Genomic DNA, 16,650 nt, shown 5'->3' on the forward strand with positions numbered 1-16,650 from the left:
AATAGGATCTTTGCTAATGCAGCTGAGAGCGAAGTGAACCGGCAGGAAGGCAATAATGTTGGAGGACCAGTGAAAACAGAAATATGAACAAATCTGAGATGATCTCCAACATATGTGCAGTAAAATCAGTTTTCATCAAAATAACAGCAACTAAACGCATCAAACATTTGTTCACTATAACAGAATCATAGAAAACCAAACCATTCAACAATTTTAACATGCATATTGCTTATTCTGCATAAGCAAGAATAAGCAAAGAATAAGCAATATGCTTATTGCTTAAACTCTCATCCAATGACCATGCAAAGATACATGTTACAACCCTGAAAATAGGGGAGAAAGAATCAATGATGAATTTTCAATTAAAGTAAAAAATAATAATGAACAGCAAAATTATCTGTTTTCACATATTTCTGCATAAAAATTACAATAGATAGGTTTCTAGCTCCTGTCATTATCTTAACGGCTAGCTTAACGACTTAAAGATTTAGGAAAAACTGTCCTGCAGGTTTATCTTAATCTAAGATAAGAGCTTAGATTAAACAGTTAAACTAACCATACACAACTGAGACACAAACGGTATGTCCAACTATTCATAAAAGAGAAAAAAAAAATACTACAAAGTTCACAAAAATAATAATTACCTATGAAAGCTAATAAAGAAAACAAAGAACTTATAGTTAAATATTTGTGCATGTTTGCTCACACAAAAACAGTAAACAGTTTAGCTTTTGCTGTTAGCTTAATGGCAGTTATCTAGTACACAACTGACACGTAAGAAAAACACTTAAAGTTCACAAAAATAATGACTACCTATTAAGGCTTATAAACCAAAAATAATATCTGCCTTTAAACATGTTTCCTCACACAAAAGCAACAATGAACATTTTCCTACCTTCTGCTGTTAGCTTAAGAGCTATTATCTAATACACAACTGAGGCACAGAAACGCCATGTCAAACGACTTTAAAAACTATAAAATGCTTCCTTTTAAAATGACTTGGTGTACAGACTAGAAATATATTACATTTTGATCAACATTGCCTGAAAATAGGGGAGAAACACTCACAAGAGTGATTTTCAGTTACTTCTCTCATGCAGTAGTTTAAGTCGCCTCGTCACTTGCAGTGCCAAAAGCATGATCTACTTTCTGCTGTCATCACATTTCACTTAACCTCCTGTAAAGAAATATACTCCCAAGACTTTACAGACAACAGTAGTTGCATTTCCATTACAAATATCGACAAAGCTACATTTTGCACTGGCCGTGTTTTCATCATTACATAAGAAATGTGATTAAAATCACAAATCATGTTTTATAATGATTCGTCATTATAAAACATGGTGCTCTATAATCCTCCAACCACTTCCTGTCGTCCTCAATCATGTAGGTTCGGACAGAACTCATATTGAGCAGATCCCTCACTGAACATCCAACCTTCATTGGCTGTGCATCCACAAGCACAACCTGTGTTTTGCTTCAGGCATTTGAACTTTCTGCTGGATGCACTGAGACGGAGACGGGAGTAAAAACGAGAAGATGAGAGCGGAGAGAACTCCATGTGGAAGGATTTGGGATGAAATTCAGACAGAGCTCAGTGAAACTCAAAACAACGCTGGTAAGCACTACACACATAATCTTACCGTTCACTGCACTTGATAACACAATTTAGAAACGACGCAAACGAGTGTCCAGATACAAATATTATAGTTTTAAAAAAGAGAAGTTAGCTCAGTACATATTGAATTTAGCTCATGTTCATATTTGTAAATGCATTTGGGCAAAATTGAATTTTCACAATTTTTGACGATAAAACAGCATTTTATTAAAACACAAGATGTTTGTTGCATTAAGGTCCAGGAACTGGGCTGGCCGTTCCATAACGGTTAATGTTGTTTGTCTGGATCTGATGCGCTGCTGCTTCCTGGTGCGTTTACGGTCATTGTTTTGTTAAAACAGCCATTATAGAGGCATTCCCCTTCATTATATGGCAAAAGCACCTTTTTATTTAAGAGAATTCCAATCCTTGCAATCAGTAATCAGCTAGTATGCCTTTTCTGGGATTGATTGGTAGTGGCTACATCCACCACTAGGGGGCTTTCGTGCTCTTCTCTGTTCCAGTAAGTGTTGTATCATGCCATGCTACACAGAGCTAAAGCAGGTAAACCACACAACATCATACCAATGTGTGAATGTGACATCACGCTTAGCAGTAGAAATCACAGCAATAATGTTGTTTTTGTGGGGGAGGGGTTTGCTGTGGCTAGCTCTCCTTCACTTTGAAAACATCTGGGCTACACTGACAATAAAATGCTATATTTTGCTGTCCATTATGCAACAATTAACAGGAAAAGTTAATTTTTAGAAAATTATGTTGTTTGAAAGAAATATTTGCTGTTGTTTGATATCTTTAAATATTTTAGCCCGGTTAGCGCCTTTTGCTAACAGAATGTGTCACTTTGGAAAAAAAAAAAAAAAAAAGACGAGCACATCGCATAAAACTCTGAAACAGGAGAAGCGGGACATAAATTTCCAGATAAAAGGTAAAATAATATTGTTGAAATGTCATGGGTTTGTTGAGACCACATCTAGTACTGAGAATAAATATATCTTACAGACCATTACAGTAAAGAACTTATCACTTATTTATGTTTTTAATTAGATTTGATATATTTATTTCTTCAATATTATTTTTCATGTCAGTGTTATTGTCATGAGGCTGTTCAGTGACTCCATGACACTTTCAATTTGAGTCATTAGGATTTGATTAAGAACCAGATGTGTTCTTTGTAATTTCTCTCCAGTAAAACTATTAATCTATAAATCAACAGACAGGTCTATATAAAGATATGATCCATGTTTCTGTTTCATATTTGTGTGGCATTAAAGGACCTGGAACTTTTGTTTTTCCACTGAAAGCTCTGGTTTGCACAATAAATGCCATTTGGGTGAAATTTTATGGATGATACTCTGATGTCCCATTCTCCTGAAGGCAGCACAGAGCTGCACCACCAGAAACCTGACAGACAAACTGAAAAGAAGAGCTATGATTAATATACTGTACACTGCTCAAAAAAATAAAGGGAACACTCAAATAACACATCCTAGATCTGAATGAATGAAATATTCTCATTGAATACTTTGTTCTGTACAAAGTTGACTGTGCTGACAACAAAATCACACAAAAATCATCAATGGAAATCAAATTTATTAACCAATGGAGGCCTGGATTTGGAGCCACACACAAAATTAAAGTGAAATGTTCCCTTTATTTTTTGAGCAGTATAGTTACAGTTCTATCCATGTTTTAATGCTGCAGAGCTCAGTCGGTTTGCAAATAGATCAAAGTTTAAACTGGCATGTTGAACATCTTTTATCTGGTCATTTTGTGGAATATTTAACAATTAGAAAATGGCACAGAACAAGAATATTTTTTCCACTCTGATTGGCTGCTGTTAGGCCTACCAATTTTAAGATGAATGTTCATTGCATTTTTCGTAGACACCTGTGAAAATAATTTCTATTCACATGGCTTTTTTGTTCTCTGGGAAATTATTTTGATGATAAATTCAGAAACGAGCATAAAAATCAAAACATCTACAATAGTGACAGTAATATTAATAATAAAATAATAGTCAGTGCAATGTTGCCTACACATTCTTTGGTGGGGGAGGGGGGCAGAGAGGGACCTGGATATGGGATAGGGGGCGCTGGCCCGAAAAAGGTTGAGAAACTGATTTAGTTGGTATTGTTGCATGTTCTAAATTACTTGCAAAAATATTGACTGAAAGGACTCTTATTTAATGTTGAGGGATTTTTGCCTGTAAGGCTAAAACCTTTAGGGCACAGACATTTCACATTTTGTTTTGAGCTGAAATGTACTGAAGTCTTAAGATTGAGTGTTTAGCTAATTGTATTGTTAATTGTAATTGTTAATTGTATTGAAGCAATTGTTTGTATTATTCAAAGACACTTTTTATTAAACTGTGGCAATAGCAACGGTATAGTTCATTTCTATCACCAATATAAGTTTCAGGCTCAGGATTTTTTTTTACTTTAAGCCCTGGTGCCGCCGATGAGGCCCGTTTGATAACAGTTTGAGTCAACAGAAACTGTAAATGAGCCACATATTCACGGTCAGGTCTTTCTCTATGAATTCACTTTTAGAGAATAAAGCCAGTTGTGAATTTATGAAAATACTGACATGTTTTTACTTTTTCATTTATCTCCTAGAATCTCGCTCACCCTCAGATTCATACCTTTTCTTATCGCGTCCATCTTTTCATCAGCCTGTTTGTTTATTCCTCCAGTTGCAAGAGAGACGGACATTTACGACCCATCTGATTCGCTTAACGCGTTTATCCAAGAGTCCAATTCACCGAGTCTCATCCCCAAGGTGATGTTAAGCAGAAATTATATTCCACTCCATTATGGCGGATTTAGGAGAGCCATCTCAGTTTAATAATGGGTACTTAAATTTAAGAGCAGCCAGTAAAGGAGTGGTTATTTAGGAGGAGAAAAGGTGGAGCGGGTTACACTATTTATACTCTATTAGTTTCAAAACTTTGACATTAGAGGTTGGCCTTAATGTCTCATTTATTCTGTCACTGTGAACTATCATCATCGCATACAAATAAAAAGTGTCTTAGCAGAAAGACTGTGACAAACTGGCTGTACGACTAATAATTGCATTTTTCATTCCAAATTGACTCTCTGATCTCTACCACTGGGCGTTTTTTCTGACAATATCAGGTCATCCATCACCGTAATTCACTCACTGCCGCGGTAAATGCAAGCATTATAAATAAGAACAGCCTAATTCAGATATCATTCGGTAAACAGAAAGAGAATTGGTCTGCACAGGAATCTGTTGCAAATTGCTGACATTCCTGTAGCTGCCACCAGAACAGAGTAGTGGCGCCAAAACACAGAGTTCCTTTAAACCTAGACTAAAAACCCAACCTGTTTGGAGTAGCTTTTCAACCACAATAAATGAAACACTGACCAACATTTTGACGTGTAACGACGCCACTTGGCAACATTTAATATTTCATTTGTTGACTGTGTTCTATGATTTTATTTATTTATGATTATGATTTATGATTATTTATGATTTTATTTTTGCGTTTTTAAAATACAAAGCACTTTGAACTACCACGTTGTTGAAATTTGCTACACAAATAAACTTGCTTGAAGATAATGCAGTTGCATCATTAGCTTCGTTTCCATTACAACTCAAAACTGGTTTATTTCGCAAAACTGCAATGGAAACACTTTTTTGACATCACACGAGTCACATGATCAACAACCGGATGTTGTGCCAGAAGAAGACGACAGGAAGTAGTTGGCAGATGATGGCGCCACCTGTTTTTTTATTGACTTGCCGTGTGAACAAACTTGTTCACGTGTGATTTTTGCGTTTCTTACTTAACGGAAACGCCAAAATAGCGAAATTGTGCATTTTCGACATTAGCGGAATATCAACAAAGTCTTATGAACATCTGCAATGAAAACGCGGCTACTGACAATTTGAAAATGTCCTCATAAACCTTCACGTTAAAAAATCGTTTGGACATGATTCTTAATAAATATTGAGAAGACGAAGGCTGTTGAATCCTGTCATTCTCCTCCACATATCCATATATTAAACAAAGGCAGATGGACGCAGACAAAGATTGGATTCTGTATTTCCCCAACATTTTCCTTATTGATTTCCAAATCAAATTTAAAATTTGAAAGACATTTGTACCACACATCTTTGCTTCTCCACAACCTTTAGGACATTGTGTGTTGTAAAGAGATTTATTAACACAAGGCAGCTCTCACTTTCACTTTCACTTTGAATCTGCCTCAAACTTAGAAATTGTAATTTGCTTCACAATCCTCTCAAGGCTCCGACTGAGTGCAGGACGAGTCAGCAGTCTTCCCTGAGATTCTATTACGTAAACCGTAACAGAACTTTTCTGTAATTAAAACACATTTTATTGACATGATGTAATATTCTCTTTTTTGGTTTCTGCATCAGTGATTATTTTTTTTTGGTAATTATCTGACAAGGTTTATAGACATAGATATCCATAACAATTCCCCACAGCTGCCATGTGGGGCTGCCAGTGTGCTAAGCAGGAAATTCACAGGGAAAAAAAAAGAAAAAAAAAGAATCTCCTCTTATTCTTTGATAAATCTTTATAACAACAGCTGGAATGCAGTCTTCATTAACCGCTCCTTCCATTTCTTCTCAAGGTCATGTGAATGTCTGTGTGTGTGTGCATGTACATCTGCCATAGGCCCCCTGCTCTTGGTATTCAAGTCCACATGCAGTCATTCTCATGCACTGATTGAGCTTGTTGTCTAAATGAGGAGCAGTTAATTACCTCCTCACCATGCACTGCACCCACCAAGACCACACAACACAATACAATGCCACACCTCTGGTTAACATCAGAGCACTGTGAGGGAACGAAGCGAAAGAAGGAAAGTGTGTGGATTTAAGAATGAGTGTCGGAAGAAGAAAACTCGGGGGAGTAAGAGAAGGCGGGGAGGAAGAGCGTAGAGAGGTGAAGGGGATTTATAGATGTTGGGAAAATGACAGAACGTTGGTTAATAAACCAGAAGCCAAAACATGACAGGGAAAAGTTGAAACAAAAGAATAAAAGACGTTTATTCTCACGACAGGAAGGTAAATCAACTAAATACAAGAAACTGAATGAAAGGAAAAAAAAGAAAGAAAAAGAAGGAACTGCAATGACAGCGGGACCACAGGAAGCTGCTTTAACGAACGTGACTGTGCCGCGGCCTGGCAGCGGTGTGCCGTGACATGGCCCATTTTTCATTAACGCGGTGATTTATTAACAAAGTGCTGAGAGAATCATAGCAGGGGCTTTTGATTAAGGCCATTAGATATTAGACATTAGCCGTGAGATTACTCACGCTGATGGGGTGCGTGTGAAGTTTTTCAGAGCGGGGCTTGCCTTGGGGTAGCCACCACGCCACGCCGACTCCTCTTTGAGAAGTAGCGTACCGCAGAGTAACTGCACTTGGCCCGACTTTGACTTTTTCCTTTTTTTTATTTGCTGTCTTTTGTTTTCTGAAGTATTTTGTTATTCACTATTTTTTTAACTCAAGCCTAAGGATGTGTTTGTTGTATGGGGATATTTGGCATGATTTTCAACGTGTTTACTTCATCCTGTACAAATTTTCAAAGCATTTTTAATTATAATTCCATTATATAAACTGTCCGATAATGTTCATTTAGCAAAATATCATGTGGTGCGACCATCAAGAAATTCCCATTTTTGGACTTATTTATATTTTGAATTCCAGTCAAAAACAGGAAGTTGCATCATCCAACATTTCACCAAGAACCCCTGGAGACGTCAAAGAGGTTTGTTAACCTTTCTTAAATTTGATAAGAAAAATAGTGTTACTTTTAGCAGTAGGTATGTAGTTGCCATATTTTGACATCATGTGGTATGACCTCAAAAAAACTTAATTTTTGACTATTCCTACAAATATCTGTTTTGATTATTAATTTTATGTTTGCCGTGTATAGGAAGCTAGCTTGTTTTTTTTTTTTAAGGAGACTAGTTATTTTTTGTTAATGTTGACTGAGCATAAAAATATCATTTGGTGTGACCAAGTATCATCAAAAAACTGTCAACACAGAGGAAGCAAGCAGTTGTCATCTTTCTGTCCAGAGATTAAAATAGTTGTCTTCTATCAAGGACAAGAGACACCATCACCAAAAATAAATGAAAAATGCAGAGAAGAGTTTTAACAAAGCCGCTCATTGAGCTCCATGCACAGTATCAAACAGGTACACATATTTTCATGTCATACAGACAATTTGTAAGAAAACGTCATTTCTTTATCACTGAACCAAAGACCAGGGATAGAGACACCTGCGCTTTTATGGAACATGAAGATATTAATCTTTTGGTCAGCAAACTATTTCAAAGAGGACTGCTTAAGACCAAGAGCATTTCAGAGTTATTGAAAAATTATCGTATGTGACCCTAGCAAAGCATGCATGGATCGTGTATGTGTAAAGTACTTCTTTGATGAAATTGAATTCCCAGACACAGACTGCACTTTCTTGGGAACAATGGGAGAGAGTTACATCAACAACTGGTGAGAAAACCTTTGGAAATTAAAAAAAAAAAAACCTACACAGGGATAATCCAGGACTTAAAATAACTATTATAGAAAAAGCTTGAAGCACTTGCCATTCATCGATCCACCAAACGGAGCAGTTCCGTGACCTAAAGCAAAATCTGACTGAATCAGAAGCTGTTCTACATATTGACTTTTCAGAAAATTATGCATGCAAGATGAGCACAGTCTTATCATTTTGGAGGCAAGCCACAATTCACACTGCTGTCCTCTACAAAGCCCACAGCACCAGATCATACGCCACAGTGTCAAACAGCCTCCGCCATGATGAGCGAGCAGTGTGGGCACACCTGGAGCCCATATTGAAAGAGCATCGCAAAACCAGTCCACAAATTACAGCTCTTCATTTTGTCAGTGATGGACCTGTTACACAGTACAGGAACAGATCAAACTTTTACCTCCTTAGTACTGTGCCTTTCCTGACTGGGTTCAACCATGTGACATGGAACTACTCAGAAAAGTGCCATGGAAAGGGTGCCGCAGGTGGCATTGGTGGCGCTGTAAGGAAGGAAGCTGATCTCTATGTTAGACGTGGTGGTGAGCTGCAGACACAAGAAATCTGGGTCAAATATTACTTACCACTGGATGAACGACGAGAGCATACAGAAGTATGATGAGCTGATTCCAGAAAATTTAACTGCTGTGAAAGGAACCTTGAAGATACCCCAGGTTTTGTTTTCATGTGCTGCCCAGAGAAGTATCATGCTTCTGCAAGCATGCAATAATGAAAACATGTCTCTTACCATCCAGTAAAAGTCTACTTGAGAGAAACTATGTGCCACATTGAAACTGCACCAAGCAATCCTGAACCATCAAAGGAACAAGCCAGTCTTCAAGACTTAGGTGGCAAGTTTGTAATTGTGAGCTATGATAAGGTACCACATGTGGGCCAGGTACTTCAGGATGTGGGAAAAGAAGCTCAAGTCAGCACCATGCAACAGTCTGATGACAAGAACTTGTTCACATGGCCACAAACTCCAGATGTAGTCTTTTACTACAAGAAAGATGTACATGCTGTCATTTCCGAACCTGAGCCAGCAACCTCATGGAGTTCCAGGTTGAACAGCCAAGACTGGAAAAGGTTTACAAATGCTTGAAAATAAGCATTTCCCTTTGTTCAAATGGACATTAAAGTCCCCAGTCGTAACATGATAGTTTGAAGTTCATTGAAATCTTTTCGATTTGATTTGAAAGAAGCATGTTTGCAATGTTTGAAATCTTACAAAGATGATGATGATTAGATTACTTCATTATTTTGTATGTGAATTAAATTGGTGTGTTTAATTTGTGTTGTTTTTTTGTGATGTAATTCTATTCTGGATGTAATTCTATTTTTATGTATTAAAAGGATTTTGACCACTTCACTGGTCAAATTTATTGTTTAACCCTTGTGTTTACAAATGGGGTCCAACCGACCCCACACCTGTATCACTTGTATCATTTGCCTCAGTCCTTGCACGCACAAGGGATAAATCATGTGGTGCGACCAATGAAAGTAGTAAATCTATTGGATTCAAAATAGAATATCTATTTTCTGGTGTAGAAATATTAATCACTAATACAGTATCCTCAAGTGACTGGTGTTATTTTTTAACACAGTTTGGTGAAATGGTGAAGAGAAATAGTGATCTAGTCAGTTATAAATGGAACTTCACAGTTTTGGGGGGGCATAATTAGCAAAAAAAAACAACAAATAAATTCAAAATCTTTGCGTCTAAACACCTTAAACAAATGGAAACTTAAAAACAAAAAACAACAAAAAACACTCAGACCTAGGAATCAAGAAATCACAAATAAAACCTGTCCGGTAACATGAAGTTGTGCTAAAAGATTTCAGAAAAAGCAACACAAGATGTACCGATCTCTATAAAATCTGGAAGTGATGGGAAGCAAAGTCACTGACATTTATCACAATGAAAAGGGAATTTCAGAAGTAAAGTTGACAAACCTTCACAATGCCCAAATGTTGGTTAAGCAGTACCAACGAATCATCCAGCTTTTGTAAAAATGGAACCCAAAACATTATCTAAAGCAATGTAGACCTCACTTATCTCAGTTAAGGTCAGAGTTCATGATGAAAAACTTTAATATGTTCCAACGTGAAAACCAATGGTGACCAAAGGAGCATCACCCTTAACTTCTAAGAAAACGCTCTTTGAACTGAAATGTCAGTTAATATTTTAATGAACTATAAGAAAGGTAGATCTTTTTTTTTTTTGAAAGATTTGCGACATTTGTTGTAAAACCAATACATCATTTAAACATGTCTGTGGTAAGGTGATAGTATGTTTAGCTTAACAAACAAAGTATGCTTTTCTGCATTTGTTTACATGTTTTTCTGCTTTGCTCTGACTTTGAAAAGAAAATTGATCCTTCCAGGCTGTGGTTTGACAGCTACATGTGCTGAGTAACAATTAACGCTCTCAGCAGTCTCTCTGTTCAAACATGAAACACATTTTCCTCACTAATTCAAGTCCATTGTTAATAAAGATTTCACTGTTGGTTATAGTTGGTCAGATAACTAACCAACCATAATATGTAACTTTTAACAAATATAGAGAAAACATTTTGTAAAACCATGTCGTGACAGTATTGTATGAAAAAAATTGATCTCCTTTCGGTCCTACAGTTTCTGTCTGAATAAATGCACCACTCCCACTAAAAAGCAACCAATCAGAGCCAGAAGGCAGGTCTTAGCGCTGTCAATCAATCTCGTGTTTCATCCAAATGGTGGAAAAACAGCTTTTCATTACAGGAAAACCATTTATCTGTCATGGTCGGTAGCTATGGTAGCTAGCCATAGCATTGTTGTCGTGAACCAGTTTCAGCTTAGTAAAGGCTCTGATTAGTTGATTCTGACTGAGTGGTGTATTACTGCATTTAGCCCTGGGAGAAAGCAGAGGAGCTTGATTTTTTTAAGGTTATCTGTCTTATGTCATACTGTCATGACATAATGATGATTTTTAACAAATATGCATAATGCAGCTTTACCTGTCATGATGACACCAGTGTTCTCATGGACCCACTGGTTAACATGTAGGCCTTTTGAACATCAGTTATTCAACACTGTTAAATTAGCAGTACACACAAATGAATTTCACCTTGTGCACATCTTAATTCTTTAATTTCCATCTATCTTTTAAGTAACTAGCATGAAATTCGACAAAAACCCCTAAATATTTCCTCCATTTAACATCCATTGTCTATACTTGCTTTTTATTGTAATACTTTTGCCTTGTTAAAGATGATGGATAATTCTGTTCAGGACTTTAGTAGCTTTTATAATGATCTATATGAAACCAGTGAATGCAGGGCCGAGGCAGAATATTACCTTTTAGGGCTGACAATGTGGCATCCAAATCAATAAACCCCCACCCACAATGCAGATGTTTGGTTTCTGATCTGGTGAGAATGGTGGTCTCACTCTGAGTACTCAGTCTGGATCCACAGTGAGAAAACTGAGGCTGTTTCACTTGCTTACTGATCAAACCATAACAGACATCTCAATTCTTTCATCAGCGTGATGAGTGGGTTTGATAACCACTATCTCTTGAAGAGGAGGACAGAGCTGTTGCCATAACAATAACCCTGTCGTACTCAGAATAATGGTGCCCAAATTCCAGGCATTTACAGAAACTAGACACGACTACAAATCAGCCGATACCCACCCGGTACCAGAGAGGGGAACCGCTGGAGAAATCCCGAAACCTCTTGACTGTTTGACTTCAGTTTATCCCCAGAACCCTTGATTTCTTTATTCTATCCCGTCTTTTTATTTCTTTTGCATTCTCAGACTGTCTTTTTCTGTTTGGTTCCCCCTCCCTCCCCGCACTCTCTTGCCTTTCTTCTAATTCAATTAGTCCTTTGTCTTATCTGCCTCTTCGCTGCTCTCTCCAGCTAATCTGATTATAAAGGAGAGCTAGCAATTAAAATACAGATATGAGAGATTCTTTTTTTCATGTCGCTGCCTTAATGAGATCCAGCCTTATGCGTGCCGTCCAGCTAAAGTTCAATTAGGTGGCACACTTGAGCAAGTAAGATGGTCTTCTTGTGGAGAGTACGGTGCAGCAAGTCAGCCACTTGTGACTAGTTCAGATTCTGCCCACCAGCAGCTGCTTGTGAACATCTCGCAGGAATGGTGTCATTTATAGTCAGGGTAAAAAGAAATAACTTTTTTTTTTTCCAAACCTCTGCTGTCAGAACATGACTAGAACTCCAAGTCTTTTTAAAGACGGCAATGTCCTATGGCAGGTACATTGCTATTGTCCTATGGCAATGTGCCATAGGACATTGCCGTCTTTCTAAAGACGGCAATGTCCTATGGCTTTTACCATAAACAATATTGTTAGCCATTGTTAGTCATTATAATGGATTTAGCTTAATGTAGCTCTACTCCCAGCCCCACAATGCCTTGCTCATCCTATTCCATGTCCCATTAAGTTAGCCTTGCTGGATCTTTTCAGACTTAAACTGAGACTGCGGACTACCATTACAGTGCATTTTGCTTACTGGTAGTTATGCATCACATTTCCAAAAAAATCATTTATAAAAAATAATCATAAATTTAAAAAATATTTCCAGACTACCATATCTATATTTCTAACAATAAAGGCCCATTCCAGTGACTGGAATGGGCTACCAAAGGCTTTTTCCATAAACAATATTGTTAGCCATAATTTCAAAGTTTTTCCAATGTGGACTCAAAAATGAATAACATCTGTAGTTCAAAATATTCCACGACGGTCTATATCAGAAATAACTTTTTTCCAAGTCTCTATGTTTTAACAAAAAAAATAGTTATCGACTACTTCAAAAAATAATGGCAGTACATACCCATATTATACAAATTCATAATAAATACATATTCCAGTAAAAATGCCAAACAATATTTCAAGATGTCTGAGAAAACTAAAGGAAAACTTCGAACTGTGTCCCATCTTCCTATGTCTAATGGTTTTTTTAATAAAAGTGTTAACCGCTATACTTTCAACATTGACTTAAATTTTTAGAAATGTCTTAAAAATTTGTAATTCATTAAGACATCAATAAAAATCCTTCCAGATGACCAGTCCAGATGTTAAACAGCTGGACTGATTTATGATTTCTATAAACTCAACTATTTTTCAATAGAAAAAGCTAACCTCCATTTTATACAATTATGACCCAAATTAATAAATGGATGAAAAATCTGTAATTCTTCAGGAAAGTATGGAAGTATTGTGCAAAAAAAAATGTTTTGTGTGCATAACTTCCACACAATAGTTTTTTTTCCAGCATCCCAACAGATCAGTTTGTGAAGCAAAAATTAACCTCCGGTGGGCCAAGAAGACCTTCTGTGTTGTACATATGTTTTTTTTCTTATCATTATTAGATGTCACTATGCTTCACATTCATGGCCATACCAGAAACATTGAATAATAAAGTGTGAAGTGAACTTTGTGTTCTTCATGCTGAGAACCTTCAGACCTGCTATTTGATCACTGAGATCTTCATTGGTAGGATTTTTACTTTATCCACCGTGTTGATGTATGGAAACATTTTGTCCGTGAAGGTGTGTATGAAGGTGTGTATGTGTGTGTTAGTATCCAGATCAGAGAACGTCAGTTTTCCTCTGTCCCAGTCCAGATTCACTCTGATCCTCTGGAACATCTTCTGAATGTAGAGTTCTCTAGGAGGAGCTGTCGCAGACTCCGCTGAATAATGTCTTTCATAGAAGCATAGAACCAGAAATCCAGACTCCATGTTTCCCTTCCTCTGGGCAGACTCTGCTAACACCCCAAGCTCCCAGAATTCACTGCCGCTAACATCAACATCCCAGCTGTGCTTTCCCGAGTTAAAGCCCTCAGAACTCAGGACAGCGCACAAGGTGTCGAACCTCTCTGGATTATCAGGAAACTGTTGATTCTCTCCAAAAGTTGCACTGGTCAGATCTTCAGACAGGATCAGTCGAGAATCAGCCGTGTTTGGGTCCAGGATGAGAGGCATGTAGGACACTGTGTCCTTCATGTTGCTCCAGATGTTGAAGGCCAGGTTGCCCAGATGTTTGGCCTGGTCTATAAGAAATCCTGAGGGCAGCTGTGGATCCTCCAGCAGGGGGCAGCGCTGGACTCTTTCCACTGCAGCTTTGTAGTTGGTCAGGAAGGAGACGTCTTCAGCTCTCAGCGCCTCCTCCACGGCTCTGACTGTGTCTGACAGAGTTGCCGTCTCTCTGCTCAGAGCCTCCATCTTCTCCTTCATCACTCCCCACTTCTGCTCCTCTTCCTCCCTCAGTGCAGCCAGCCTGGCCTCCTCTTCCTCTGCTAGAAACTGATGAAGCTTCCTGAACTGCTCCTGAATCTGCCTCTCTGTGTTTTGGCTCTGGACCTTCAGATGCTCTGCGGTCCGATCAAACTCCTCTTGAACTTTCTTCCTGACAGTCAGGTTCTCCTTCAAAGGCTGCAGAGCTTGTTCAAGGACCTTCTTGTGTTGCTGAGCAGCTTCATCGATGGATATGAATCTGTGCTTGGTGTGTTTTTCTGAATCTTTGCAGACGACACACACTGGCTTCTGATGGTCCAGACAGAAGAGTTTGAGTTTCTCAGAGTGCAGACTGCAGAGAACCTCTGAAGCTCTCTGAGCCGATTCTAAAAACGGTGGATCATCCATTGAAGATCTCCTCTTACAAACTGGACATTCTCTTGCTGGTTTTTCTCTCCACCAGGTCACCAGACACTCCTTACAGAAGCTGTGGCTACATGACAGAACAACCGGAACCTTAAAGACATCGCGACAGACCGGGCAGCAGAGATCCTTCTCTGATCTGGAAGCCATTTAGTCTCTGAATGAAGCTGAAAACACAGAAGCTCCAGTCAGTCATTGGCTCCACTTCACTCAAAATGATTTTGAGTGGCGTTCTAGGTCCAACTCACCTTCAGTGTGAGGAGTGTGAGCAGCTTGAAACAGCAGTGTTGGAGTATTCCCCTTTTCTCTCCTTCAGATGGACTCAGTCAGAGAGAAGCTGTTAGTTTGTTCTGAAGAGAATTCTCTCTGCAGGGAGCAACAATCACAAATTGTTTCCTGCTATAGTTCAGCTCCAACTGAGGTGTGTTTCATTCCAAAGTCCAGAATTCAACATTACAGCTGCTGTAAAAGTCACCGATTAACAGGTTTAATTTTGTCTATGTAGATCAGAACAGGACCAGTGGAATAACCTGGAGCCATTCTGGTGATCCAGAGAAATGGTAACCATCCCATATTGGACAGAGGAACTCTTCAGGAAGCAGAATCAGCCACCCATAACACCGCTGAGACAGCGTCTTACCCACGGTCAAATCTAATGGTCTAAATGAAAAGACATCAGACGTATATAGCACTTTTCAACCATCAAAGGTTTCTAAAAGATGCTTTACAAAGACATACACTGATGATGGTAAACTACTGGATTGTAGCCACAGCTGCTCTGGGGCAGTCTGATAGAAGTCAGCCTGCCATTTCCTGCCTTCGGGTCGTATGTCCGACAGAAATGACGATTCCTGATAAAGACAAACCTAAAAAGAGAAAATCATGAAAATATCATACATATAGAAATGATTCCATGAAAGCCGAAAGATGTGGTTCATTGAACATAAAAACATTATTTATTAAACACAAGGAGTAATATTTATTCTTCTTTATAGGCAGGATTGATCTGAACAGTGTGCCGAATTTCAAGACATCCTGCCAAAGTTGGAGCTTCTACTGCTAGCACTAGCTAGAAACTTCATAAACGGCATTGCCAAACTTTTACATGGTCCTACGAACCTGGGTCAAACATTTTCAGCTTAATGAAAAGAACATATCAAAATGTCTTAACCCTCTAAATGTAATGAATCACTTTTTATATTTTTTTCCTCAAGGGTTAAAAGTTAGATCTACATTTTTGTGCATAAGCCACGCCCACACAATCATTGCCAAACTGATAACATAGTCTCATGGTTGTACCCTAAAGATACCCACCAAGTTTCAATAAAACCCATTCTACCATTTTGGCAGTATAAATCTTACCTACTTGTAACGCCCCCTAGTGTTCAATCATGCTGAACATGATGTGAGAGAATGGACATCAGAAGTAATCACACCCCCCACCCCCTTTCTGTTTGTTTATTTGCTTCCATGTTTCTTATCTTGGCTGTGCTCTTCAGCTGCACTTATCTTCCTGAGATGCACTGGACTGCAGTGACAACACTTCGCCACCAGTGGGCACATAGAGCACGGTGAGCAGCACTCCTGACGCAGCCAGCCAAGCGCAGCAACGGCTGGTCAGCGAAGGCGCTCACTGTCGCTCTCATGTTTCCACAGGTAAATGTCAATTAGCGCTGCTGTTTGTGTCTCTTGTGGGGAAGGTGGGCTAGGGCGGAGTGGCGAGGTATATGTGTGGAAGTGTTTTGTTAATTATTTGACTTGTATTGTAAATATTTGTTCTTTGACTCGTGGTAAATATTTGTTTGTGAGCGAGCCAAC

The 16,650-nt window shown here is 38.4% G+C and overlaps 1 protein-coding gene across 1 annotated transcript; it reads right to left on the reverse strand.

Annotated features, from left to right (window-relative positions):
• Nucleotides 1–13,561: 13,561 nt before the first annotated feature.
• Nucleotides 13,562–14,982, reverse strand: LOC106931334 (nuclear factor 7, brain-like). The gene has a single exon (XM_015009395.2). The coding sequence runs from the start codon at nucleotides 14,980–14,982 to the stop codon at nucleotides 13,642–13,644; it is 1,341 nt and encodes a 446-aa protein (XP_014864881.2). The 3' UTR covers nucleotides 13,562–13,641.
• Nucleotides 14,983–16,650: the final 1,668 nt, after the last annotated feature.

Source organism: Poecilia mexicana, unplaced genomic scaffold (assembly GCF_051168715.1).
Source record: "Poecilia mexicana isolate PSO_F unplaced genomic scaffold, ASM5116871v1 scaffold_10, whole genome shotgun sequence".
NCBI classification, from domain to species: Eukaryota; Metazoa; Chordata; class Actinopteri; order Cyprinodontiformes; family Poeciliidae; genus Poecilia; species Poecilia mexicana.